Source organism: Pezoporus occidentalis, unplaced genomic scaffold, assembly GCF_034315485.1.
Source record: "Pezoporus occidentalis ecotype Australia unplaced genomic scaffold, CSIRO_AGI_Poc_V1 ctg58, whole genome shotgun sequence".
NCBI classification, from domain to species: domain Eukaryota; kingdom Metazoa; phylum Chordata; class Aves; order Psittaciformes; family Psittacidae; genus Pezoporus; species Pezoporus occidentalis.
This window is the reverse complement of record NW_026915921.1, coordinates 1,872,132-1,899,700: the sequence shown is the minus strand read 5'-3', so window position 1 is coordinate 1,899,700 and position 27,569 is coordinate 1,872,132. Positions and strand designations below refer to the sequence as shown.

Below are 27,569 nucleotides of genomic sequence, written 5' to 3'. Positions count from 1 at the left end.
GGTGCGCTGGGGAGGAGCCGCCACCGCCCGCCCGCAGCATCCCCAGGGACAGCTTCTTGGCAGGCGGCAGGGACCCGCCCGCTCACTGTTGCGGGCCCGGCCCCCGGAGGAGCGGTAGGTGGCCTGCGGCGGAGAGAGGGGAGCGAGCGGGCCGGGCCCCGGGGCTGGGCTGGGCTGGGCACCGCTCTCCTCGGCAGGGCTACGGGGACCCCGGGGCGCTGCCGGGCGGCGGCGGAGGGTGCCTTGTGTGGGTCACGGCGGGTCCTCGTCGCGGACTCCGCTGCTCTCCAGGGCCGACTCTTTCCCTCTCGACGGCCCCTCTGCCCTCGGGCTTTGGCTGCTCTGGGAAATTGCCTTTTATTTTATCGTCTTTTATGCTTTTTTTCTTCCCAATTGAAACTCGTGCTCTTGACCCGAATCAGGACTTTGGTAAGGAGCCGGCGGAGCCTTCTCAAGGTTTAGCAAGTAAAGCCAGGCCTAGGAAATTCCAGAGTGCGGGACAGGGTGGTAGGAAAGCATCAGAAGAATGGAACTCTTCTTGCTGGGAGATGACAAATCTGTGTCTGTGCACTAGGGCAGGGCCAGCTTTGTTGCTGAGCCCTTCCCGAGAGATACAGCATCAAAACCCAGCATCAAACCCAGCTGGTCAAAGGCAGAAGTGATGAGACACATCCTGAAGGGGATGGCTGGGAAGAACCAGGGTAGAACCAAGTGAGAATCAGGGACACAGGTGTCCATACAAACGACTCCCTTAAACTGAAAATCCTCCCCCCTCTTCAAACATGCCTCATAGAAATCGAATGTCATGGTAGAGCTGAAGTGTTTTGTTTTTGCTGACAGGGTGCCAGGGCCTATAAAATGTTTGGTGGTTTCCTGCCTAGCATAAAATATGGAGAGGTTTGAACAACAGAACTGATGGAGCACAAAGGCAGAAACATGTAGTACCTTGGGATATTGCGTAAGGGAAATTGCAACCACATAGCCAAAAGTGGAGCTAAATGAAAGGTCAGTGCTAGCATCAGTAGGTTCAAGCTGCACGCTAGCTGAAATGGCCATGAGGGTAAGGTGTAAAGGATGTTACCCTGCATAAATAGCCCTGTAATAAAGTTCAGCTTGGTCCTATAATTCAGTGGATGAATAAACAAATTGTGAGGAAAAGTGAGATACAGTCTGAAACGATGAACCCATCCCTCAACGCTTAGACCTAAGGAGAATTTGACGAAAAGAATGGTTGGGTTTGGCTCCAGATGCTCTTATATCACTTGAGTAAACAAATAATGCTAAATATTTATAGCAGTGATGACTTGCCATTTCATATAAAAGAATCCTGCACGTAACCAAGCTGCGCTGTTCACTAGCAGATTTAAGAGCATTATGGCAGGAGTTTAATAAATGGATTGCAGGTGTGTCCCCTTCCATGTTTACCTCATGATGTTGAACTTTAATAAGGCTTCAGTGCTAGTAAACAGAATTGACAGTAAAGAAATATCACAATAATATTTATTCCTGAGCATAACAAAGTATTGTGATCTTCAATTAGTGTAATACGGTGTTAAATACACAATTACCTGTGTAGGTAATAATTTATATCAAGAATTGCTCAGTGGTTTCAATCCCGAGTCATCAAAGTCAATGGATATTTTGTCATTGGTTGACTTTGTTAGAGGAAATTCTGTCTCATTTTTTACCCCTATAGTGTAGCTGATGTTCAGGGTTTGGTTTTTTTTGCAATAAAAAGGACTGCAAATTTGATTGCTTTGTGACTGAGACTCTGTAATGTTTTACAGTTCTGAACTTTGTAGTTTCATAGTTTGTGTATTACTCCTTGATTTTGATACTTGTTGAAACTGAGATTTTTTTTTTTCAGGATATGGGCTGGTTTCTTTGATAAATAGTGAATGTGATATGGCCTAAATCCTTGTTTAAGACTTTTAAGGCAGTTTTGGAGTATTATCAAAAAAAAGCTGGGGGTTCTGATATTTCTGACTAATTAAAAATGCTGCCTTAATCATTTGATGCCCCAATTTTTTTAATTGTTATTGCTTTAGTCATTTCTAGTATACACTGAAGGCATAAAAAAACCCTATTAGTTACTTGAATGCAGCTACCAAAAACAAGAGTGCCCCTTCTTATTTATTTTAGTGTAATGCTGAGTTGAAAGCATTTAGGAAAGTTGTACTAGCATTGCTCATGTGTTAACCACCTCTAAATGCTCCTTACTTCTGTGTTTTACTTGGGATGCACCTGTAATAGAGTTTATCTTATTGCCCTCATAGTCTGTTCTTGAGGTGAGCAGATTTGGTGCTGAGCTAATAACCAAGGCTAGAGAGAGGAGGTTCCTGTTCCCTTGAAAAGCAGGTAGCTTAATATAGCCATAGCTTATATTTATTTTTGTGAAGTCTGTAGCAAGTGAGAATGAATTAGCAAGATACTCTTAAGAAAAGGCTGCAAAAAGCTTCCTACTGACTGGTTGTAAATGGAATTTTTTAGAAGCAGAGCACCTGGGAACATGGCCCCACAAGAGAGAGGAACCATCAACAGCTCCATCAGTGACAAGCAAGAACATAACTCTAGTCGTGTTATTGCAATTGTTTTCCTGGCACTCTTCATTGACTTGTTGGGATTTGCTCTCATCTTGCCACTGTTTCCTTCCATCCTTGATTATTACAGCCAGACTGAGGTAAGCAACAGAGAAAGAAAGTCAGCCTGCTGAAAATGTTAGCTGTGAGATATTTAGGGAAGGATGGGAGAAAAATCACTTGCCTTGGAGCAAAGTGATTAGCTTTAGGCATTAGCTTTCATCATTAGCTGTAGGCAGAATAATATCCAGTACTTTTAAATGGTTTCATGGACTGCATTTGTGACCCTGAATGAGACTCTTCTCTCTTTCATTAAAATGAGGGAGCTGTTTGGGAGAATATTCAGGTACTTCTTAGGAGCTAGTCCTTGTAATTACTAGTGCATTTGTGACTTGCACTAATGTTACTGCTGAAACAGAGTAAATGATAATCTGTAAAGGACGGTTTAGTTTGAGGTGTCCCTGCCTGTGGCAGAGGGGTTGGAACTAGATGATCTTAAGGTCCTTTTCAACCCTAACTATTCTATGATTCATACCAGGGTTTATCTAAGAACCAAAGAGATGAGAGCTTTAACCCTACTTGAGTATTTCACATACTCACTTGCTTCCACCTCAGCACCATGTTCACTATGTCTCAACTTCCATTCTTAGCAGGGAGCTGGCTGCTGCTCTGGGAACACAGGGAAGAAAGTAGTGTTGGTTACTGGCTGTGCAGATGCTTTCAGTTACCATTCTCAGGTGTTATTGGACAAAATCCTGTCATGGGAGAATTATTTTTCTAGCCCACACCTCCATCTTGTAGTTAGAAAAACCCCACTCCAAATGCAGCTGTAGGCTTTGTGTTTCTTACAACCCTGTCTCTAATCCTAACCATGGGCTCTGATCTTCAGGATTTTCTTCCACTTCCAGTGTATTTCCTATAGCAAAGACCTTCTCAGGGTCCCCTTCTTTTCAAGTCCTCCTCCTCTTTTCAGGAACCATTCTTTTTCACACCTTTCTGGACCTACATGCCCCTGCTTCTTCCAGGCTAAACAGGCTTATGTACAGAGAGATACAGTATGTCTCATGTTGCCTTTTTGATTGAAAGATTCAGGACGTGCCACTTCGTTTAGTTCAGGATTTAGCAAGTATGCTTTAAAAGAGTTCAAATTCAGATATTCCCCCACCCAGATTAACTGCTGCCTCTTAGCATTCACAATTTCAGCTATTTTTAGTGTATGACAACTAATCAGTGAGGAAATCTTCCCTGGGAGGAGGAAGAGGGAAGGAATCATCTGACACTGCCTTTAGTTCACTAAGCTCTGATGCTTTCTTTGAAAATAAAACACAGAAGCTGTCTTCTTGCTTCTATTCCCCAGTTATCTATTTTGCAGGATGGATTCTACTTGTCATTGCAACGTGGTGTGGACTGGTTTGCAGTGATGGCTGGGATACCTCCAGAGCGTAAATACAACAGTGTCTTATTTGGAGGTATGGAGATTAAACAAGCTAACAGACCAAAACTAAAAAACAAAGGGAAAAATAAAGTGTTATGAGGAATGAGGAAAATGCCAAGAAATACAAAAAACATACTTGCCTGTTATTATATTTAGATTTAAATAACACAGAAAATGTCTCTTACAGTAGGCTATAAATGGTTTTTGTTTTCATCGCACTGATAGCAACAAAGAGTTGGACAGCCCCATCTCTGTCATTTGGAGACACTTAAAGGCAGGAGGAATGGGACAACAGGAATGTTATGAAATTCGGTGAGGACACATGTGAAGTCCTGCCTGTGGGAAAGAGTAGTCCCTTGAAATGATGCAGACTGAGCAGAAAGGTTTTGAAGTCTCCATCCTCAGAAGTTGTTAAACTCTGACTGGATGAAACCCTGAATAATCTGGTCTGATCTCACAGCTGACCCTACAAGCAGGCAGTTGGAATAAGTGACCTCCAGAAGTCCCTTTTAATCTGAATTATCCTATGATCTTGCCAATTTGTTCTACAGCTGTTACAGAATACAGGCCTGCAGCTGAGGGTCAGGAGCCTGCTGTGCTAGGCACAGAAATTACTCTCTTCAGAACTGATCTACACATGATTGGAGTTCAGTCAGTGGGAAACAGTGGAAATAGAAGCTTGTGAGTTCAAGTCTCACCTTCCCCTTGGGCAGCTGTAGTGCAGCACTGCTTCTAAATCTCATTAGTCCTATTAAAAGCAGCAGAGCTGCTGACTTGCAGGGTCCAGATGCATTTGAAGTCACTAGGATGCTGGTGTGAGTGAGCTCTAGCGTGAGTAGTGCAGGAAATCCAGCAGCATGTACATTTGTGTTACACATCAGAGGCTCTTTGGCTCCTTGCTATGTAGACAGTTGTGAGGAAACTAGGATTTCAGAGTATGTCTGGGTTAATTTTAGTTGTTTATAAATTTTCTGTTATACCCAAATAGACTACTGAGCAGTAACAATGCATTCACATTTATATTCTAATAAAGCTTTTTGGTTGGGTTTTATTTTTTAGTTTAAAAGCCTTTTTCTTATCTGAGGGAGGCCTCAGCTCACTAAAAGGAGGGGCACATCTGGGTGTTTTTACAGTGCCAGAAATACAAAGAACAAAACTTGTCTCATTAAAATAAACTGCCAGGGTACCAGTCTGTAAGACTTTTTTCTACAGCTTTTTGAGCTATCATAGGCTGTTTTCCACAAGGTGTTCAGTATCAATATTCTGCCTCCCTCAAAACTGATGTGAGCAGAACTTCTGGTCTCTCTCTCCTCTGCCTGTTAAAGCTTTGATAGCTGAATGAGCTGAGACAGATAACCCAGTTTTTCCTTTAGACAGTGACAGCAAGGCTTTTTATTATGCCTGCTTGTTGAGAGTGTACTGCAGATTAATAAGTGTATGAAGCTAGAAATGGCAAGAGAAAAGAGGAAATAAAGATCACAGAAGCTGGAGGCAGATTTCAAAAGACTCTTGGGAGCCTGGAATCAGTCCTACTTCTTAGGGTGCCTCACTAAGAGCAGTGCTTATGCCCTTTTCATGATAAGAAGGAAAGAAAAACTAAATAAATGTGACAGAATCAGGTTTAAACAATAAAAAAAAGAAAATCTAAAAGCACTGTGACTATTAAAAACTGTGTTATTTCTGCTCTAAGAATAGAAAATGTACATAGTCAGCCAGGAATGCATTGGAGAATCAGCATTCCATTATAACCAGTGAGTTTCAAACCTCTTCTCACCAATGAAGTAACCAGTGGATCATCCAGTTCATACCTGTTTCTCTGCTCTGACTGTGTATCTGCTCTGTCTGTGTGTGCCGCCTCAGTTAATAACAATACCAGATCTGTGTTTTAAAGGTAGCTTAGTTTCAGAGACAAAGCTTCTTTGTAGCTATTGTTTTACATTTAAGAGCATGATGTTAAAGTGGTGCGATAGGTCTAGAACAGGTTGCCTGTGTTTGTATTCAAGATGAAGGCTGCAAATCTAATGTTGTATGTATTTCTGTTTGATTTAGGTCTGATTGGCTCAATCTTTTCCATCCTACAGTTTTTCTCCTCTCCCCTCACTGGTGCTATGTCGGACTGCTTGGGGAGGAGACCTGTCATCTTGATGACAATGGTATGTGTCACTTGCTGATTTTAGTCATGCTGTCTCAATACACAATTGAAGGCACTAGGATCTTGGGGTTAGCACAAAGGACTGGGAAACTGAATGTTCCAGATCTCTTGGTTGTTGACTGCTTTTTGCCAAGTCACTTGGCCACATTTACAGATCCAAGTGCTTAAGCTGAGTTTCCCAGAACCAGAATTGTACATAGAGGGCACCAAAATACCTGTCTGTTTCTGGGATTTTTCCAAAATCCCTTTCGCTTGTGTACAGCAGATACAATAGATACTACTATAGATACAATAGATATTAATAGATATTAATATTGGACTTAATCCCTGTAAATTTTAGTTCCCTGAGTGAGTAATGAGGGTTGATCACTTGATGACCTGTTTCACAGAGCCTGGGGATTATTGGTTAGGGAGTGCTATATAGCAGTGTAAGATTTATTTCTTAGGAACATTCTTCAAAATGTTTTCTCTGTTACTGGTCAGAGTATGGATTTCTAATTACAGAAGCACTGCAGAGCAGGTGCATACATACGTGGTGGAATTCGGCAGTGAATTATACACAGTTCCCCTTATTGTGTATCCTGGAGAGTGAATTCAATAAGCATGTGTGTGTATGATTGATTATGAAATTTAAGGGCTAGAACTGTGAATTCTTCTTACTTTGAACTCAGAATTCTCTTGATGTTGGAAACAAATGGAGTGGGATGTACAAAAGTGGTTTTGTGCCTGGGACTTATTTAGCTCTCTCTGAGCTCTTCTAATTTTGTCAGTAATCAAACATCTATATAAAATTTGTTTCTACTTCTTGTGTATCACTGTCTAGGATGTAGTACAGTTAATCAGTATATTCAGACATTTCTGTTATGTGGGTTTTGGAACACTTGTTGAAAACAAACAAAATGTTTGGGAAATGTGCAGAAATGATACAACTTTGCTCTGCTTTATAAAGAACCTTTTCTTGCTTCTGCAGATAGGTTTGATAACATCATACTCACTATGGGCTGCCTCTAGGACTTTTGGCGTTTTTCTTCTCTCCAGGATCATAGGTGGAATAAGCAAAGGGAATGTAAGCCTCTCCACAGCTATAGTTGCTGACTTGCACTCTCCAAAAGCACGGAGCAAGGGCATGGTGAGTTACATGTGAAGTACATGTTTGGGTTTACTAGGACACTTTTAATTGATTCAGGTGCTCAGAATGTCTTCCTCAGATATGAATGCACTGATCAAGTGAAAACATGACTTCAGATGCTACCTTGCTTCTGAAAAGATGCCATATTGTTCTGCTGGTGAGCTCTCAGACTTGACCTGTCAGTAACTTTCACCTACTAGTGAAGCACAGATGCCCTAGAGGTGGAGAAATTATCTGTCTATTATAACTGTACTCCTGCTGATAACTTTAATCCTGATTATAAAAACTTAGAAATTAAAAGATCTTATGGCCCAGTTTTGGTAGCTGCAACTCAGTTACAGGACAACCCATTTTTCTCACCTTCCCAAACTGTGAAAGTGCAGCAGTGCTGCACTGCACAACACGCCTCTGACTTCCCCAGATGCTGCACTGGCTCCAGGATCTGAGCTCAGCAGGTAAAGGCTGTGGCATTTGGCTGACTGAGCAGCAAGCAGTATGAGCTGCTCCCTTGGCCTCTTCCAGAAGACAGTCACCCAGCTGGAAACACCCTGCAGGCTGCACTTAGTCTGTGAATTACCAGTTAGATCTTTTGTCTTACAAAAACTTTGGGGGCCCAAACTTCTCTTAGCAGCTTGTTATAAGCAAAAGTGTGGGATAGCTGCTTCTTAGGAGGGGAAAGCTTTAGGTTTCACAGTGATAACTAATGAATTTTCCAAACAATTTATTATGGTCCTGGTGAGCCAAAATACACTTTTATTTGTGTAGAGGGTTAGCCAAAGAGCATTAGTAAATAAAATGGGTCAGAGCCTAATTTTAGGGCCTGAGAGCAAATCACTACAGCGTGGCTCACATCCATGGTTTATACTCTTTTATTTTCCAAAGCAGAGTAGGCATGTTCATTCTGCTTTCTGGGAAGAGACTAGCATCTGATTGATGCTATTCCCAAACTGTTATGGGCGGTTGCCTGAGAGAGTGCTAGCTGGGTAGGCTGGAACAACACTGCAGACTAAGGTGACACAGGAGCATGCCCTGGCCTTGTTTAGTTTAGTACTACAGATATAGTTAAATAGACTCAGGAAAGCCAGAGGATTATGTCCTGGGATGGCACATGTTTGAGTCCTGTGTATGCAAGTATACCTCTTTGATTGCCTCCTAAAAGACAATGAGTCAATGAGCCAGATCCTGCCCTGTTTCATTCTTAAGCAGTTTCACTGACCTGCTGGCTCAAATCAGTGCTCTTTCAAGCTCCCATCCACTGCATACAGATTCTACCTCTTTACCTATGTGCTGGTTTTGTAGTGAGTTAAATCCTCCTTAGTACCTTCACTAAACTCAGGTTGCTCTGGGAAGCCTCTCAGCCTGTGTGCTCTATGAAGCATAAATTCTTAAATACAGAAATTGCTGAAGCAGTTTAGGAACTATAGACATCATTATGGTTTCCAGCCATGGCACTGTCTTCCCTCCTCCAGTTTTACACTACAAAAGTTTATCCTATGGCTGAGCAGTTCCTCAGGTGAGAATCATTATCTCCCTTCCCAACTTCCTTTCAGTTTGGCATTTGTTCCTGTCACTTTCCCAACTGGACAGAAAAGAGAATTGTTTTTTTTGGAAATAACAGGTTTTTCACACTTAATGCCCTTTGCTGTGCACTCTCTACATCCTCAGGGAGGTTTTGTATCTGGTTGCATTTCTTTAAGGCAAATGCCAGGAAATCCAAACCATTTTAGGACTGAGCTACCTGAACAAACTGGTGTCTAAAGCTTACATGTCTGTGTTCATTGTGTCACTGCAGGCAATGATTGGTGTTGCTTTCTCCCTTGGTTTTACCCTGGGTCCCATGATCGGAGCTTACCTGGTGATGGAGACAGAGAAAGGAGAAGTATTCTATCTCCGTTCAGCGTTGGTAGCACTCATGTTTGCTGTGGCTGATTTAATTTTCATCTTCTTCCTGCTTCCGGAGACACTTCCCAAAGAAAACCGGGTAAATGGACTGTCAATGTGGAGATGTGTGTTTCTGGCAAATACAGTGTTTGAGAACTGTTGTAATACTGGAAACAATGAAGAGACTTAGCCAGTGACTCAGGAATTTAGCTTATTCCCAGGAGCAGGATTAAATACTGGATGGCGTCACAGTTGCTGCATGATGGTCCCAATCTCCTAGCTCCTAGTAATACATGAGAAATTCTTTAGAGCTAATGTGACTGCGTAGTTGCTAGTTTTGGTGTGTTTAAATTTATCAAAACCTAATGGGAACATGGAAGGGAGAGGGGAATTTTAAACTATGATCACAGTGACTCTCTGGGGAGGAATTTCTGCTTATCATAAGAGTAAATGCATCAGAGACTGGGTTTGCTTTCATTTAGCTGGTTATATAGAAGAAATTCTCTTAACCATTTTCCTGGCTTTGCTTGAGTATCTTGAACACTGAAGTAGCAAATGACTGAGCTCTGAGCTGTGCTGCCTTCTGCAGATACAAAATACCTACACATGCTAAAATGCAGTGAGTTTGCATTTGTGGGGCCAAACATTAACTTATAATTTAATACTGTGTGATCAGACACTGTCCAAGATACCTGATTGAAAGCTGCTTGGAACAGTTCCTTTGTAGTGTGGGAGAGGCTGAATTCAGCCCTCAGTATCTGGGTGAAACACTTGATTTAAGGTTCTCAGCTGGATTGTAGCTTTCCTGTCATCCCTCATTTCTAAGCAGCAATTTGTTCTGGAAACTTCTGTTTGCAATACTTCTACCAGGGCAAAACATTAGACCTTCCCTGATCATTTCCCGGCAGGTTGTGTCCCATGAAATCAGTTGCTCATGTTATGTTCCCAAGCACTACAGCTCTTTTATTCTTTTTCCTTTAACAGCTCTTCCATGCGTCATCTGTTCCCTTTTCCTATTTGGCTGTTTCTAAACATTCGAGATCAAATCCTGTTCTTAGCTAGAGCTGCACGCTGGGGTGGTGGCAACATGTTGATGTAAGGAAGTGCTGTAGAGCTAATCTGTATTCTATAAACAGTTCCACTTGTAGAAGGATAAAGCCTTTTAGGACTGTATGATGACTGCCTCCCCTTTTTACTGTCTTCTTGAGAGTCTGCTAAGCTAGTCTGTGTTAGCCAACAGGACTGAGTTTTGATAAGAAAATGAGTGCTCTGTCCCTGCTATTTGGGCCCTGTCTCTGTGCAGCAGTGGGTATTGCATAGAATCATAGAATAGTTAGGGTTGGAAAGGACCTTAAGATCATCTAGTTCCAACCCCCCTGCCCTGGGCAGGGACAACTCCCACTAAACCATGTCACCCAAGGCTCTCTCCAACCTTGGCCTTGAACACCGCGAGGGATGGAGCATTCACAACTTCCTTGGGCAACCCATTCCAGTGCTTCACCACCCTAACAGGAAAGAATTTCTTCCTTATATCCAATCTAAACTTCCCCTGTGTAAGTTTAAACCCATTACCCCTTAACCTGTCACTACAGTCCCTAATGAATAGTCCCTCCCCAGCACCCTTATAAGCTCCCTTCAGATACTGGGAAGCTGCTCTGAGGTCTCCATGCAGCCTTCTCTTCTCCAGGCTGAACAGCCCCAACTTCCTCAGCCTCTCTTCATACGGGAGGTGCTCCAATCCCCTGATCATCCTCGTGGCCCTTCTCTGGACTTGTTCCAGCAGTTCCATGTCCTTTTTATGTTGAGGACACCAGAACTGCACACAATACTCCAAGTGAGATCTCACAAGAGCAGAGAAGAGGGGCAGGATCAGCTCCTTTGACCTGCTGGTCACGCTCCTTTTGATGCAGCCCAGGATACGGGTGGCTTTCTGGGCTGCAAGCGCACACTGAAGCTGGCTCATGTTCATTTTCTCATCAACCAACACCCCCAAGTCCTTCTCCGCAGGGCTGCTCTGAATCTCTTCTCTGCCCAACCTGTAGCTGTGCCTGGGATTGCTCCGACCCAGGTGTAGGACCTTGCACTTGGCATGGTTAAACCTCATGAGGCTGGCATCAGCCCACCTCACAAGCGTGTCAAGGTCCCTCTGGATGGCATTCCTCCCTCCAGGGTATCAATGGAGCCACACAGCTTGGTGTCATCAGTAAACTTGCTGAGGGCGCACTCAATCCCACTGTCCATGTCAGCGACAAAGATGTTGAACAAGACCGGTCCCAACACCGATCCCTGAGGGACACCACTCGTTACTGGTCTCCAGCTGGACACTGAGCCATTGACCACAACTCTTTGTGTGCGGCCATCCAGCCAGTTCTTTACCCACCGAGTGGTCCACCCATCAAATTGATGTCTCTCCAATTTAGAGACCAGGATGTCGTGTGGGACAGTGTCGAACGCTTTACACAAGTCCAGGTAGATGATACCAGCTGCTCTACCCCTGTCCATCAGTTCCATAGCCCCATCATAGAAGGCCACCAAATTGGTCAGGCAGGATTTCCCCTTAGTGAAGCCATGCTGGCTGTCACCAAGCACCTTGTTGATTTTCATGTGCCTTAGCATGCCTTCCAGGAGAATCTGCTCCAAGATTTTGCCAGGCACAGAGGTGAGACTGACTGCTCTGTAGTTCCCTGTGTCATCCATTTTCCCCTTCTTGAAAATGGGGGTTATATTTCCCTTTTTCCAGTCATTGGGAACTTCACCTGACTGCCACGATTTCTCAAATATGATGGCCAGCGGCTTCGCAGCTTCATTCGCCAGCTCCTTCAGGACCCGCGGATGGATTTCATCAGGTCCCATGGACTTGTGCATGTTCAGGTTCTTAAGATGGTCTCAAACCAGATTCTCTCCTACAGATCCTACCAGATCCTCTCCTACAGTGGGCCTAAGGTCTTCATTCTCACCGTGCATATAGGTGCCTCTCAGAGTCAGGTCCCAGTTATGCAAAATGCGCATAGGGTGTTTGATTGCTGATGAGACAATGGGTTTTCTGGCACTGGAGCTTCTTGTGATTGCTATTGGTGTTAGTGCTTTTGTGCGTCCCCCTTCAGCCTGCATCTGGGCAGTGGCCCCATGTGATTTATGTGCTGTAGGGCATTTGTCATTTAATTTGTCGTTTCACTTACTTGTTAGGCTACTTTGCTCTTTTGTTGGGGAATTTCTCCCACTGGGAGCGGTTTTCTTGGCCTGTGTATGACAGAGGAAAGGCAGGTATGTTGGCTGCCTTTCTGGAACTTGGCGTGGCTGAATTGGAGGAGGTATACGAGTGGATGTGTTGGAAGGACAGAGCTGTAAAACGAGGGGAAATTGTAATGATAACTGGTAGGAGGATGTGCCAGTGGGATCAGACATCTGTTTCCTTGAAATATGCTGTGTTCTCATGACACTCTTTTTTTCTCTATCAATCATCAGTCCCCTTTTCACAGGAGAGAAATATTTCACATTCATTCATGTTGGAGTGAACTTGTAGAAAGGGGAAGGTGAAAGGGGGACAAGGGGAAAAAGGATGAGTTTTCATATGAAGAGTTTTCATTATCCTTCTCCCCCTTGGGTTTAGAACTGATCCACAAGTTTATCAGGTCAAGAGTAACCAGTGAATATGTTTCACCTGTCAAAACCACTGGTCCTATGTGAGGTGGCTAAAACAGCTCCTGCTTGGGAGAAGGGAGGCATAGAAAGGTGTCTAATAGATTCTGTCCCCTTTAAGACCTTTAGAGTTGATGTTCAGCTAAACTAGCCGTGGGCAAGGCTGCCTAGCTGGAGGGAGGGTCTTGCAACTGATAATGTAAGAACTATGTGTAGGGCTGTGGAGCATCACTAGCAGACTTACGGAAAAACAAGCTTTTGCTCTATGCATACTAAGCAGTGTCTGAAGAGTGAGGCTGCAGCTTGGAAAGTGCAGGCTGCATCCTGATTTGGACTGACTCTGAGCCTTCAAGGCATATTACTTAATCTCTGCATTAGAAGAAGACAGAGTAAACAGACACTGAGAAATGTCTGGCTTTCAAGGTGACATTTGGAGTGATCATGAGGTAAAACTGAGCAATTTCTGAGTAATAAATCAGAAGCATAGAAATTAAACACAAATCAGATGTTGCAGATTTTGAACCTGAAAAGAATCTAAACTCCATGCAGCGCAACTGGTGACATGGACTGAAACTGCAGGGTATACTTTGCTGTTTGGGGGTGGTGAAATGCTTTTGTCAGGTTTAGGACAATGTTTTCATTATCAGTCAGTGCATGAAGGCACTTGTGGATCACTGCTTCTAGGGCAAATAGAGGAGAAATTAAAAGATTTATATGCACACACATATATTAAAGAATCTAATAAATGTGTATATAGCTATATATTTTATAAAACAATATTTTAAGCATATACATTATCTGTGATGCAATGTATATCCTCTGGGCCGAACTAAAATCAGTCTTGTAGTGCAAAGCAGCTTGGCACTTTGTCTGATGTGGGTAATAATTTAAACAAGGTACAACCTGCAGGGTTTTTTGTTACTGGCAAATATGCTTGAAGAGAGTTGCTTGCTCCCAGATGCCCTGTGCTGTAGTGTAAACACCATCATGCCAACAAATGCAGGAACTGAGGATTGCTACAAGCCAGCTTCAGGAAATCCTCTTACAGACCTTTTAAAAGCCTGAAGAAACTTCTGCTTGGGAGTGTCTGTTTACACTCTGCAGTATATGCAGTGGAAAGGGAAATAAATATCCCAGTTTTTTCTATGTACATCAGCAGCTTTATGGCTTTATACAAAACCAGTCTAGTATATTGAACTGGTTGCTGTTGTGAGACTAATAGGCTCCAGAGTTTTGCTGTCAGACACTCAGAGGCTCTGACTACCAAAACAAGACAGCAGTCGTGTTAATACTGTATGGAAGGTTCATTTGTTTACGGCTTAATTAAATCCAGTCCATACGAGTCCTCAGGTCACGCAGAGATTAAGTCCCACTGATAATTTGACCTTTAATCTCTGCCACAGAGGGGTAGTAGCTCACTCCCTCCTTATCTGGGAAGAGAAAGAAGCTCATCAGATAAAGTCTGTGCAGTGCTTTGAAGTTATGAAATACTAAGTGTGATTATTCAGTATTCTTGAGTCTGTTTTATCTCTTCCTGTGGCTGTCATGTAAAGTGGCAGTCTGAATTCTCCTGCTTTAAAAGGATTTACCTCCTTTAGAATTTAGGCATTATTTCTTCTTTAGCATATTCTTTAATTTTCTATACCTTAGAATTAAAACTATAAAAGTTCAGTTCTCTATAGATGAAAGAATAAGCATCTCCTGAGCATGTGTTGATAAGGAGCAGTGAAGAGTACCACTAGGTGTAGAATGAGGTTGAGATGTACGAAGTGCAAGGACCAGAAGTGCTACGAAAGACACTTTCCTCTTCAGAAAGCCACACAATGCAGCTGGGTAGAATCCCTATAGAAATCTCTCTAAAATACCTTAAAAGATTCTTTCTTAAAAATTACATTTTCCTTTTCTTCCCCAGGAGGTGTCACCGGCTGGCTAAAAGAACAGCCAGTACCAAAACAGATTGTTGTTTGATGTGCTACACATACTGTTCTCAGACTTGCATCACACAAGCAAATCCCCAGCTTCCCATGAGCTTGCAGGCAGATATGCCACTGTTTTCAAGTAAATGCTCATTGGACATGAGGGATGAGGCAGTAGGTGAACCAAAAAAAGCCACCTTCAGTGCTGTAGAGAATGAGCTGCTTCTGCTTTTTAAGAACCCAAAGAGTCTGGTTTGTGTCTTCGGTGAAAGGTGCTGTCAGTCTTCTACTGTCTAGTTACAGTGCACAAGCCAGTCCTGTGTTCAGAAAGTCTGGGTTGTTATTATATCAAACCCCAATGCCATTTGCCTTGTTTCATCTCAGATTATCTGTGTAGGTGTAGAAGCACATTCAACTGTTACTGTCAGTTCCTTGCAGTAGTTATTACATCAGGTTTTTAAACAAACCTCTTTCTTTCTCCAATCAGGTCTCTTCTGTGACATCTGGATTTCAGGCAGCAGTTGACTTGCTCAGTCCTTTGGCTTTATTTCGGTTCTCTGCAGTCACCCGAGGAAAGGAATCCCCTTCAGAGGAGAGTGAGTGTTATCTGCCTTTGCCTGTTTCTATTGTATGTCTTTTTGTATGTGGCAGTGGTTTCTAAGTGAAAACTTTACTCAAACCGTTTCAGCAGCAGCACTCTGTTCAGTCATTTAAAACCCACCTTCCTAACTTACGAACAGGGAATTGCAAGTTCCCTTGGACACTGGTCATGTTATTCCCAAAAGAAGATCAGTGTTTTGAAGATTTCTAACTTGCTTTTTCTTCAGGCACTGGCTGCAGCATGGGGTAGGCTGCAGTAAGTGAAGTGATTTAAAAAGATAGATCAAGGCATGAGTAAAGGAGATGTGAGTTTATTCAAGCTGCAAGCCAGGAAACTTCAGGCTGGAGTTTTATTTCTCAAATCAGGACCTGGAGATGTAGGATTTGAGTTGGCCATTTCTCTATATGAAATTTTGTAAGCCAAAGAAAATAAATCAGTGTTTGCCAGGTACACCAGCATTCCTCCTTGCTGCTGCATCAGGAATAGAGTGACATTTCCCACTTTGGAGAAAACCTGCTAAACCCTGCACTGGCAGGAAGATAAGGAAGGTAATTTGGCACAGCCCATTTCTAGCTTAGAAAAATGGCTACTGTGATTTAGCCAGTATGATCCTGAGAGCAGCATCAAGGTATTAGGTGCAATACAGGCATTGATTAAAATAATGAACAAATAAATACCCTGTATCAGTGGGAGTGGGAGGCAGAGGGGCTGGGTTGGGTGAGTGAGAACCAGAGAGAGATTAGTGGTTTTGTCTCTTTCCCCTCAGAAGAAGGGATGTCATGAGCAGAAATCATTTTGGGGTATGTCTTGTATTGGATATTTAAAATGAGCATCTGAGGTGAGAACTTTTCCCTGTACAGCTGATAAATGTTGCTCTATTGTTGTTGTTATATTCTCAAGCTGTGCTTGAAAAAGTATCACTGTGTTTCTCTATCTCTCTTTATTTTTTCCCTTGGTGTTTTTCCCTTCCTTGTTTGTTTTTGTTTAGATCTTCAGAATCTCAAAATCTTGGGCCTGGCATATTTCCTGTACCTTTTCCTGTTTTCCGGCTTGGAGTACACACTGAGTTTCCTCACTCACCAGAGATTCCAGTTCAGCAGGTACAGCATACTTAGAAGATAAATGTGTGTTCTGTCTAGGATAGTTTCCAAAATCTGGATTTAAGGTCTCTTGTATTTAAGAAAGGTTTTCTGAGGTCAGTAAAAACACTCAGAAAGCAACAACTGCTTCAGTCATACTTGGGCTTTGTGGGAAGGATTTATGAAGATACAGACAAACTGTTTACCATGAAAGGAAATAACCTACAACTTCTAATGACCAGAGAAAATCAATACATGAAGCTTCTGAAATAGGTACAGCTGGGTTAGTTCCATTGATTATAATGAAACCTGTTCTTTTCTTGCTCAGAAGAGATCTTCAGTGTCACGACAAATCTTGAAGCTCAAAAAAGGCACATGATGGGGAGGGATAGCTGTGAGATTATATTTGCTCATCAGAGTTGTGCATTGTATACGGTGCACAGTCATTACATCATAGAGTTTGGTTTGCTTTAGTCAAACACTAGAGAAGAAAGAGAACAGAATCCACCAACAGCAGCTCAGCTTGAAATACTTTTCCTGCCAGCTCATCAGAAGATTTCCAGCCAGGAACATGATCTTGCAGCTTGATTCCTTATGTATATCCTTCCATTTGAGTAATTCTCAGGGGTTTGTCTCATTTTTCCCTGTCTGGTTTTCATTACAGTTTGTGGCTTAACTAATGTGTGCACGTCAAGGAAAGGTTTTCTAGTGTATTAAGCTTCTGCACTGTCCAGTCAGGATAGCCATGTAGTGAGATACACAACTTGATGCTAACAGTGCAGGCTGTGAGACAAACAAGCTTGTTACAGAGGTGAGAACTTGGAGTTTAGTAGATGAGAGATGAAAGGGAAATCTGAAGAAATATTTAAGGGTAGAAGGAATGATGTTGCAAGCTTCCTGGTGCAGTACATCATCACCACCATGTCAGTGCCCATATGGTGCCTTGGTGACCTTGATCCAACGCTGCATGAGTGGTGATGATGGGTGTGAGAAACACTTTCACTCTGGAAGCAAACAGCTCCTGGGCACATGGCACAGGGTAATGAATGTGCTGACTCTTTGTGGGCCACCCTAGAAACAACTAAACTGCATCACAACAGTCTAGAGATGATTGCAGCATTTGCCAGCAGCTGTCCCATCCCTATGTAAGGCCTCAGAGGTTTATCTTCTTGGTGTTTGCTTGCCATGGAAACTAATGTCAGCATATTAACTTTGCACTGCTCATGCAAGCACCAAAAAGCATTTTCTCTCATTCAGGAAAGGGTCTGCACTGGACCTGTGAATCCCAGGGTGGAATGCTCTGTGCGTGACTCCATGCTCTGTGTTTTTGCCTCCCTTCTAGCATGCAGCAGGGCAAGATGTTTTTCTTTATTGGAATAACAATGGCTGTGATCCAGGGAGGCTATGCTCGCCGAATCAAGCCAGGAAATGAAATCAGAGCTGTAAAAAGGGTAACAAAACCTAATAATGTGCATTTTTCTTTCCCCCCACAAATCTGATGTGTTAATTTTTCAGTCTAAAGGGTAGTTGGAGGATGTACCTGTAGCTGTGAAATCAAAAGAAGCTTCTGTCTCATTAATCCAGCTAAATGACTTCTCAAGACCCTGGTTATTTGGCACTTCAGTTTAACTAAGCTTTGGAACATTAGTCCTTTCTTACCATACCAGCTGCAGTGCTATTGAAACTTCGAGTTCTTCATATGTAATTGCGGTAAGGAATGAGAGCAGAGTGTCTGTCTGTGCAGGTAAACTGCTGTGAAGATGATGCTTTGTTTCAGTGATTTCTCTTGCAATGCAGACATTGAAACTACTAAAGCTGCTTCAGAGCTGATCTCTTGACTCTATTTCTGGCAAACTATTTTCAGGGACATCTTCAGTCTGGCTATCTCTGTGCTTGACAGGCTTTTTCGCTAGAGTATGTTTCACTGGTGGGCAGGGGGAAATAGGTTCTTCCCCCAGTCTTTAATTTGTGATCATCAGTATTGCGTGTTACAGTGGCACATACCAACATTCAGACCAGAGTTTCACTGACAGAGGTGTGTGTTTCCTTGGCTTGCTTGCCTCTTTCTTCATAGAGATTCTGCTGCTGCTGTACTGGCATGACAGAGAACGGTTTCCTGCAGCTTATACAGCTGTGGGACAAGTAGATACGTCTTGTCATTTACATTTGTGCGGGGAACTCAACAAAGCAGGTCTCTGAACTTTTTTTGGCTGCTTGGTAATAGGTTTGCTTTAACTGTTAAAGCCCCCATCAATTTATTATACAGTATTTTGAGGCCAGTGTGATTTTAACACTAGCAGGGTGAAGCAGGTCACCAAACTGCACTGCACTCCAGGGAATTGACTCAGCCTTTCTTAAGTTATTTCTGCTGGTGAAACCATCTCCACCCTGTTCTCTGGCAGATGTAAGTGATGGGCACGGCACTCACTGTCACATAGGAAGTGTTTCCCTGGGAGTGAAAACTCCTGCTGCTCTGTTAGTGCTGCTTCCTCCGCTGCATCAGCTTCTTCTCTGTGCTCTGCCAACCTGTCACTGCACTGCAGCTCATGCGAACTGTGGGTTGCCCCACTCATTTTTATATATCTTCCTCTTGCCTGCAGTGGGAAGTGTAGTTACCTCCACATACTCAGTTCAGTTGGTCCTGGCTGATGGCTCCTTACAAACACCATATGCACTGTGCAGGAACTCGCTGACCCTGAAGTGCTCCTCCTGTGGATCTCACATGTTTTTGTGGGAGTTCCCCCTTTTGCTGAAGTTATTCTGGCAATTCCTATCACATGTGGCCTCCCTTAGCACAGTTCGAGACATTTGGTGGGAGTGAACATGCAGCAGATCTTAACTTGCTGCAGAAGCTCTGTATGTAAGGGAGACAGCACCGGGGAGCTGAAGTCCAGGCTCTTGGAGGAGACGAAGAATGTTTCTTTCAGGGTTTGAATTCCAGATGCCATTCCCTGCTCCCAGTTTTTCTTCTTCCTGCAGCAGCATGGACTCTGAAAGCTAAAGATAAAATCAGCTCTGCTGAGGAAAAGCAGAGGAGCTGTGGTCCTGTTGGGAGCTGTGTTCCTGTTGCACACAAGCCTTTTGATCGCTTGTGCTAACTCAGGAAATGAAGAGTTAAAACTGGATTTCTGTCCATGAGAGAGGGAGCTGGGCAAAAATCATCTTCCCCTCAGCTGCGGGAAGTCAGTGGTGAGATAACTGCAGCCTGTGGTACAGGGGCCTCACTCCAACGTGTGGTCTGCAAGCATGGGACAGTGACAGGCAACAGCACAGTAAATTACCCTCTTGTGTGGCCATCCAGGTGAATTTGAAATGCCTGCTTGAGAAGAAGGGGCTTTCTGCTTCTAACTTCAATGTAGTCCCATCAGCGGAAGAGAACTGGCAGGAGCCCTAGAGTTAGGCTTCAACAAGCAGGGCTTAAACGTGACTGTGTGACTCATTCCTTTTTGCAGGCTATTATATTGCTGATTCCAGCTTTCCTGCTAATTGGATGGGCTGCAAATGTGGCCATGCTGGGTGCTGGACTGCTGCTGTACTCTTGTGGTGAGCTATTCAAAACACACTGAAAGCTAAGCACAAATAAGTTTTCTTCTCCTATTTATTCACCCCATTAAAAAAGATGAATTTCTAATTTCAAATCTGGAGTGACAGAAAGTTGACGTTTCTGTTTATAAAACAGGGGAGAAATTGTGTCTGGGTTTTTTTTTCCTGATGCTGTTTGTATCACAGGAAGTTGCCATGGTGATACTTGGACGCATCTCCAGTGCTCCTGTTGTCCTCTTGTCTCACTGGAGAGCTCTTGAGGGTGTTGTCTTCCTCTTTTGTCAGACCTAGAAGCAGAATAATCACTGAACAGCTCAGCTCAGGAAAAGAAGGGAGACAGCATGTCTTTTTGTTTGTGGTGGCTGCATTATTCCATAGGCAACAGCCTGAGGAGACCTGTGTGCTCTGAAGCTGGAGGTCAGTGAGGGTGAGGGTGAATCAGCGCTGCCCTGACCACTGTGGCACTGCTCCCCTCCCCTGCACTGCAAGCTGCTGGCTCAGGGGGGGAGCAAAACTCCACCTTGTTTCTGGTACGCATGGAGTGTTTTCAGAGGTGTTTACATCAGTAATATTCTGCCAGTATCTCAGCTGTTATTGAGGGAAGTAAAAGTTGGATTCCCCATCTGAAGTGCCTGTCAGAAAAGAGATTTCAGGTATCCCCAGCGCTGCTAACGTTATAGTAACATAATAGTTAGCAGCATTGGGAATAGCTGAAATCTTTTCAGATAGGCTAGAAGTTTCAGATATGACTAATTGCAAAAGTGGAAGCCTTCTCTTTTGCAAGATACAGCTTGATTTAAGAGTAAACTGTAAACCACAGAAATGCATCTTGTCAGCAGCTTGCTTATCTAGGGACAGTTGTGTGTTTGGCAGGTTTCAAAATCTGCATCTTATCTACAGGTTACCTTGGTGTTGAAAGCCCAGCAGTGAGGAGGATGAGAGGTGTTCATTTTGTCCAGTTGTGCTTCTGAGTTAGGTGCCTCATCTTCCTGGGCTCTGTACGTGGGCAGAAGACCCCATCTCCTCCCCAGTTAAGCCAGATAGAAGTGCCTCTGGAGCAGCCTCTTCTCCCCCTCTCTTCCTCGCTCTACCCCAGAAGTTAAGGTGCTTGCAGTTAAGGCAGCATGTCCATGGTTCCTGCTCTCCTATTGTCCTTCCCTCCCAGGAAAGATTTTTGCTTTGTATGCTTAGAGCCCTTCCTTCTTGGCAGAAAAGGCCCCTATTTCAGTAAGAGGGCAGTGACTGCTGAACAGCTCTTGGCTTTTGTGGCCAAAGATTCTGTAACCTCTTCTTCTTGGACTCAGCTGTCATTTCCAAGACAGAATGTAGCTTCGTCCACCCATGAGCACAGTAAAGCCACACACATTGGGAACTGTGATTCTGTGAACGGCCACCTCACTGTCACTTAAAATGGGAGCAGTTCCCTTTCCCTGCTCCATCTGACAAGACCACTGTGATTTGGAAAACTACCAGTGCTCTGATCTGACCTATCCACCCTGTTCCCGTGGGCTCACAGAGTGAGAGGCACTGATTTGAACCATCTGCTCCGAGCACGCATGGCTGCGGGCTCTCTGTCCAGGTTGGCTTTGAGGGTGTTTTCATTATTGAACTGGATTAAACCTGATGATCCATTGTTGGTGCAGTGCCCCAGAGCTCAGCATGTTTCTGTGCAGTAGTAACGAGTTAGGGCTGTGTGTTTGTCATGTGCTGCTTCTGAGCTCTGCTCTTCACTGTCTCTTTTGTGGATTTTTCCAGCTGCAGCCATTGTTATCCCGTGTTTGTCAGCAGTGGTGTCGGGCTACGGTGAGTGTCTTTCCTGCTTTGAGCAGCAGCCCTTGGCCACATCACTGACCTTTGTGGAGGCTTGGCTGAGGTACAGAACTGACCTCAAGTCCAGTGATGCATCAGCAAGAATACTCAATGGCTTAGGTCCACCTCAGATCCAAGTCTTGGAGCAGTGGCTCTGCTGCTGCTTGGGCTGTGTAAGGGGCCTCTTTCCACCCAGATGCATTCACAAGGACAGCAGCAACGCTGAGTGTTACAGTGAGCTGTTCCACATCGTATGTGTGTAACCCTGAAGCGATAACCACCCTGGCAGGAGTGAGGCTGAAGTCTAGAGAAGAGCTTGTGCTCTGCCCTGCTTCACGTCAGCAGTGATCCATGACCACGGCCATCCTCTGATGGCACTGGGCCATATTGAAGGGAGGCAGAGCCCTGTCTCACTGGAGGTGCTACAGCCTTCAACCCCTTCTGTGAGCATCCTTCAGGGATGTGGAGCTGAGTGAGGCTGCCAGGGATAGGAGGAGGATAGTCTGACCCTGGGAAACTCAGGAACATCCCACAGGGGAGCATAGGAAAGCCTGAAGCGCCCTGTACCTGTTTCTGCAGCTGGCAGCACTCCGTGGTGGACAGGTTCAGAGCTGATGAACAGCAGCCATCTGGTCAGTGGCTGTCAGCACCACACTGTGTGTTGTACTGCATAATGCAGCTTGTTCCAATGATATGGGGAAACATGAAGCAACCTTATTTCTGGTTATGAGCAAAAAGATGAGGAAGCATAGGCAAGGAATTAGTATCATGGGCAAAGGCCACAGCCAGGACTGAGAGAGGGAATGGCCTGGGTTCTCTGAAAGAGACACCAGCCATCACTGACTGCAGGAAAACCATTTCTTCCCAATTCCTTAAAGAAGACCTCGGGAACCTTCTGAGTTGTTCTGGGCTGGCAGCACTGGTTGCTACGTGACCTGGTAAAGCAGCTCTTGCCGGGTGGTGTCTGCAGATGACACCATCCTTTCTTTAGCTCTGCATCAGTTGGTTGCCAGCACCGCAGTGCTTGCTGAGGTGGCTTTGCCCATGGATGTCACCTGTGCATTGCTCCAGTTTGACTTGCATCTATGCTTCTGTGTGTATCCATCGCACCTGTGCCTCCTCAGCAAACCTGGTACAACGTGAAGATTGTTTCTGTTGGTTTTTGGGGGTGTGGTGAGGAAAATGCACTCCATGTCCCTGACCAAGCCCTCTTGACAAGCTCTGCTGGTTTTCCATGAAGCAGCCATGTTTATCTTGGTGGAGGGGGAGTAAATGCAGATTGGGCAGTGAGTGTGGAATGAAAGGAGGGGGAGACCTGTGTGGGAAACACCTCCAAGGGAATAAGGCTCCCAGAGCTAGAGCAGTGCCCCCGTCCCCCCCTCCCAACCCCTCTCTGTTTGTACAGGCTCTGCCAGCCAGAAGGGGCGAGTGATGGGGATCCTGCGGAGCCTGGGCGCCCTGGCCAGAGCCCTGGGACCGATCCTGTCAGCTACTGGTGAGTGTGGACTCCTGCTCCTTCCCCCTTCTGCAAACACCCAGCAGTGCTGGGTCGGAAGGGAAAGGGGAGCCCCATAAAGTTGTCTTTGCAGAAGCAGCGCTAAACCATCTGTAACCTATGAACTAAGGAGTTTCCAGTGCTCAGGGCACACACTGTGCCTTGTGGCCCTGGCTGAGGGCAAAGGAGGCTGTGCCTGAGGAGCACTGGTACCCTCTGAGGGGGTTCAGCCCCCTTACGCTGTTACAGGGACAGAGTAAGAGGAAGCAGCCGTGCAGCACATCAAAGCTGGAACTAGGACCTAACATTAAGTGAGCAAAGCCAGAATCTGTTTCCTGGCTGAATCCATGTGCCAAGCATCCAGCTCGCTCTGGCTCACCAAACCACTGCCCCACAGTGCCTGTGCGGGATGGCTTTCCAAGAGGAAGAGCCTGACTGGGCTTTACAGCAAAGCTGCTCCCAAGCGCATGCTGTGGAAAACAGCAGCTCCAGTTGACACAGGTGCAGAGACTAACAAGGTGAATCTGCTTCCTTTGCAGTTTACTGGCTGGCAGGGGCCGAGGTTTGCTTCAGCCTCTGTGGTGCTTTCTTCCTCGTGCCCTTTGCTTTACTTGGTTCTATAAAAGAGCCGCTGAAGGAGGAGTAGGAAGGAACCACAGAACTATCACTGGCTTCCCAGGACCGCTCCTCGACCTGACTCTCAGCACCCAACTCTGCTGTTCAAAGAGGAAGAGGAGGACTTTGATCTTCTGAAAGGGGCTACTCCATAACCACTCACAGCAACAGCAGACTTCAGGTCTCCTACAGCCCCGCCAAGCTCCGTGTCTCGTGACTTCCCAGCCTGCTTGGCTGGTTTCACAAATAGAAGAACCACTCCCAAACCCGTGGAGTAAAGCACTGAGCCTGTCAGCCAAGCAGGGCTGTCACAGCAGCAGCACGGCCCCTGCTACCACAACTCTGCCAAGCGTGGGTGAAGTTGCAGCGCCCACTGTGCTCGGCTCTGCTCCTGTCCCAGTCCTCAGCCTCCACTGCCATGGACTGACTGATCTGTGCCTGGCTACCAGAGAACAGACCCCAGGGGGCTCACACCAGGTACTGCTGCAGTTGGCACCCTAAGGTGCAGGGGGCCTGGTAACAGCTTGACCACCTGCCTTAAAACATGACAGTCAAACCCAAACAGCAGCTGCAGGCTCCCCCAGCCAGGGAGAGACTGTTTTTAATACACAATTAAATTGAGAGATGTTTTATATTTCTGATTCTCTGTGATGGTTTCTGCTGACCCAGCAGTGTTCCTTTTGCATTATAAATAAACTCTTCCCTCAGACACTGCTCTGCTCAGTGAATCACAGTGAAGACATGACAGCCACCTCACCCTGGCAAAGCCCTGTGGGGACCAGAACTCCCTGCAGTGCCCAGTACCTCCTGGGGTACCCTCCCTCCAGTGGGGCCACCTGGGTGCTGCCCCAGGATGAGCCCTGCACCCAGTGGGAATACATTAAAGCAACCATTAATCAACACATTAACCACTGAAAGAAAAAGGGACAAATTAAACCCGACAGGCTACAGCTGTAGAATAAAACTGCATAAAGGTTTGAAAGCAGAGCATGAAGGTTTTAAGACTTTTATTTGTGAGTAGAACTTAATGATACAAGAGAAAGAAAAATACAGGACTTTATTCTACCCCGAAGTGTGTAACCATAGCATACATGACTACATTTCATACTGTAATACAAAGAATTAAAAGAACAAACTACAAAATTAGAAATTAAAGAGTCATTGCATACATGGTCGAGAGAAATGGAGGGACACCATTAAAGAACTGAAACATACAGCAATTAGTCACTGAATTAGGACCCTGCGCTAGAACACGATTCAGCAAAGTGAGCGCTGCACTCTTAGAGTGGGCAGAAGGGACACAAGGTTCAAGCACACGTGAAGCCGCTGCGGCCCTGGGCAGTCACCGGCCTTACTTTGGCACCGACCCCACTTCCAAGTCTCTTTTCCACACCCAAAGCTCCCATTTCCCCTTCCATCTCCCAGCCTGAGCTGTGCCCCTGCTCTGCCGCAGCAGCGTAAGGCATTAGTTTGCTGCTATTTTACCAACTGCAACGTTTGCTATTGTTCTAAGAGGTGAGAGCCACATCCCATTTTCAACAGCCGCTTGCCGTGAGTCAGCGTGTTGCCCTCTCCTCGCAGGGCTCTCAGCGTTTGCTGCTGCTGAACCAGAAACACTGACATGAGGAACCGAACGGGTTCCAGCCCTCCCTATCCCACCTGGCACTACTGTTAGGACGGGTGACAGACAGAAGCATGGCAGTGACTGGGAAATAGTGAATTCAGTGGCAAAAAGTGGTTTTCTTTACCATGCTACATATTAAACAAACATTTATAGCAAACTGTGAAAATACACCTTTTAAGGTTACTTGGGGTTTCTGTACTTCACTGCTGGCAACAAAAATAAAATATTAAAGAAACACCAGTTTTTGTAAGTGAAAATAATTCATATAAAACAAGGTTACCTATTCAGTGTAACGCATTTACATTGATATCATGGGAAGAACACACACGAAAGGCTGCAAGCAGGGTTTACGTGCAGCAGCCCTGCACCCAAACCCTCTGCTAAGGCCCAAACCAGCAGCCCAGGCTTCACATCACCACTGTGAAACCTCCCAGACACTTGCAGTACAGTTACTTTTAACCCAGGACACTGTTCTAACAGCCTAATCACCATGTGAGCAATCCATAGGGAGGCAAGACTCAAAGTCATGTTTCCCTTAAACTGCATTTGCTAGGAAGTAGGATTGGGCTCTTAATGCACAACTGTGAGCAGAACACACCATGGTCACTTCAGTCCTGGACAGCAAAGATGACTTCACGAGCCAGTCAGAAAATAAACACCTTTGTTTTGTTACAATGGTGAGAGGGGAGAGAGAGGAAGGAATGGATTAGCCTCAAAGCTTGACTAAAACAGGGTTTGTGAGCATGTACTCACATGTCAGTTCAAGAACACCTCCCCTCCAGAGCGTCACTGCAATAGCATCCGCTCAAGAAGTCAGCATTTAAAAGGAAGCTTACTTGTGACTTGGAACAGAACATGGGAGAAGAACGCTCCTTGGTATAAGCCATGTGTGGTTTATTTGTAATTGTGAACATCTCTTTATTCTTTCGTAAAGCAGCGCAGGCTTTAAATCAAAAACAGCGGTTCGATGCCTTCCACATGGAAGTCATTCACATTTGACTCCAAATTCGGGATCAGATCTGCGGTAGCTGCTGAAAACACAGGATTAGCACCTTTTTGGCCATTAGTTTCTGGTTATAACCTCAAACAATCAAGCCATAACTCGAGGGGCTGGTTGGGTTACTTGTTGCATTCATTTACATAAGTACGACAAAACACTCGGTACGATCTGGTACATTCTAGTGGTTAATGGAGGTGGGAATGACAGTGTTTCTGCAGTGTGTTTGGCCTTTAGGAGTCACTCTTCTTTTTGCTCTTCTTCAGGAAGGAAGGAGTGCGAAACTTCTTTTTCTTTTTCGATGGAGACTTCCCTGGAGATTCATCACTACCTGCATCAGCCGCCGGCCCCTCCTCCGTGGTTGGTGTCACTGGCTCTTCAGCAGGTTGAGGCTGGGGTTCCTTGGTTTCCACTGCAGGTGATTCCGTTTGGCTTTTGGGCACATCTTCCTCACACCTCCCTTCCTCCTTCCCTAAGGGAGGGAAGCTGAGTGCTTCTGAAGGCTCATCAGGGGTGAGATCTGGGAGGGTTTGCTTGAAAGTTGCAGCGTCACTGTCATCTTTGTAAGTCTGGTCCTGCTGTCTCTCTGGTGGAGGGACACACAACGACACAGTTAGTTTTACCTGAGTGTCCCTGGAGCACAGAAGCGAAGTGAGTTGATGGTGAACGCGCTCTATAAAAAAAAAAATCTAAGATATACTTTGCAGAAAAGCCTTTGTAATAGGTCTGGTTTCATTTCGCTTTGCGCACAGAGGTACAAACAAGATACTCAAATGTTCTCTTTGTCTTTAAGCTTCTGACCACAGAACAGATAAAGCCAAATTCCATCCTGTGGATGTAAACCAGCGAGAAACCGACTGTTTCAGCTCTTTCATGTTTTACGTGTATGGTACAGGAGGTTTTAGGGCAGTAAGCAGGAGCTGAACCTGCTCTCCTGGCATTGAGGAAATTCATCATGAAATCCCAAATCTCAAGTCTTTTTTCTTTTGGTGGAATAAAACTAATTGATGGTTTGCAGACAAACAAATCCACTGATTTCTAAAGGGCTGGCTTGCCAATTTGTAATCAAAATGCT

General features: G+C 44.8%; 2 protein-coding genes across 20 annotated transcripts in view; one reads left to right on the top strand and one right to left on the bottom strand.

Moving 5' to 3' along the window:
- On the top strand, window positions 1–25,737 carry MFSD10 (major facilitator superfamily domain containing 10). Of its 6 annotated transcripts, XM_062638700.1 has the most exons (14): window positions 1–114; window positions 423–465; window positions 2,491–2,680; window positions 3,937–4,048; window positions 6,064–6,167; window positions 7,137–7,295; window positions 9,088–9,276; window positions 15,219–15,327; window positions 16,321–16,432; window positions 17,754–17,862; window positions 19,864–19,954; window positions 21,710–21,757; window positions 23,169–23,258; window positions 23,798–25,737. In XM_062638700.1, the coding sequence occupies exons 3-14, from the start codon at window positions 2,510–2,512 to the stop codon at window positions 23,902–23,904; spliced, it is 1,401 nt and encodes a 466-aa protein (XP_062494684.1). In that variant the 5' UTR covers window positions 1–114; window positions 423–465; window positions 2,491–2,509; the 3' UTR covers window positions 23,905–25,737. The 6 variants fall into 6 exon arrangements, 5 of the variants coding, with proteins under 5 accessions (XP_062494684.1, XP_062494683.1, XP_062494687.1 ...); XM_062638699.1 differs by lacking the exon at window positions 423–465 and having other exon boundaries at window positions 7–114; XM_062638702.1 differs by lacking the exon at window positions 1–114 and having other exon boundaries at window positions 143–465; window positions 3,952–4,048.
- ADD1 (adducin 1) overlaps window positions 24,864–27,569 on the bottom strand; it is a 59,211-nt gene continuing 56,505 nt past the window's right edge. For 12 of the 14 annotated variants that reach the window (XM_062638680.1, XM_062638686.1, XM_062638683.1 and 9 more), the window contains one exon: window positions 24,864–27,080. In XM_062638680.1, the coding sequence (XP_062494664.1) occupies window positions 26,728–27,080 (353 nt within the window). In that variant the 3' untranslated portion in view covers window positions 24,864–26,727. The remainder of the gene's footprint in view (window positions 27,081–27,569) is intronic. The other 2 variants (XM_062638692.1, XM_062638694.1) reach the window with 1 other exon arrangement.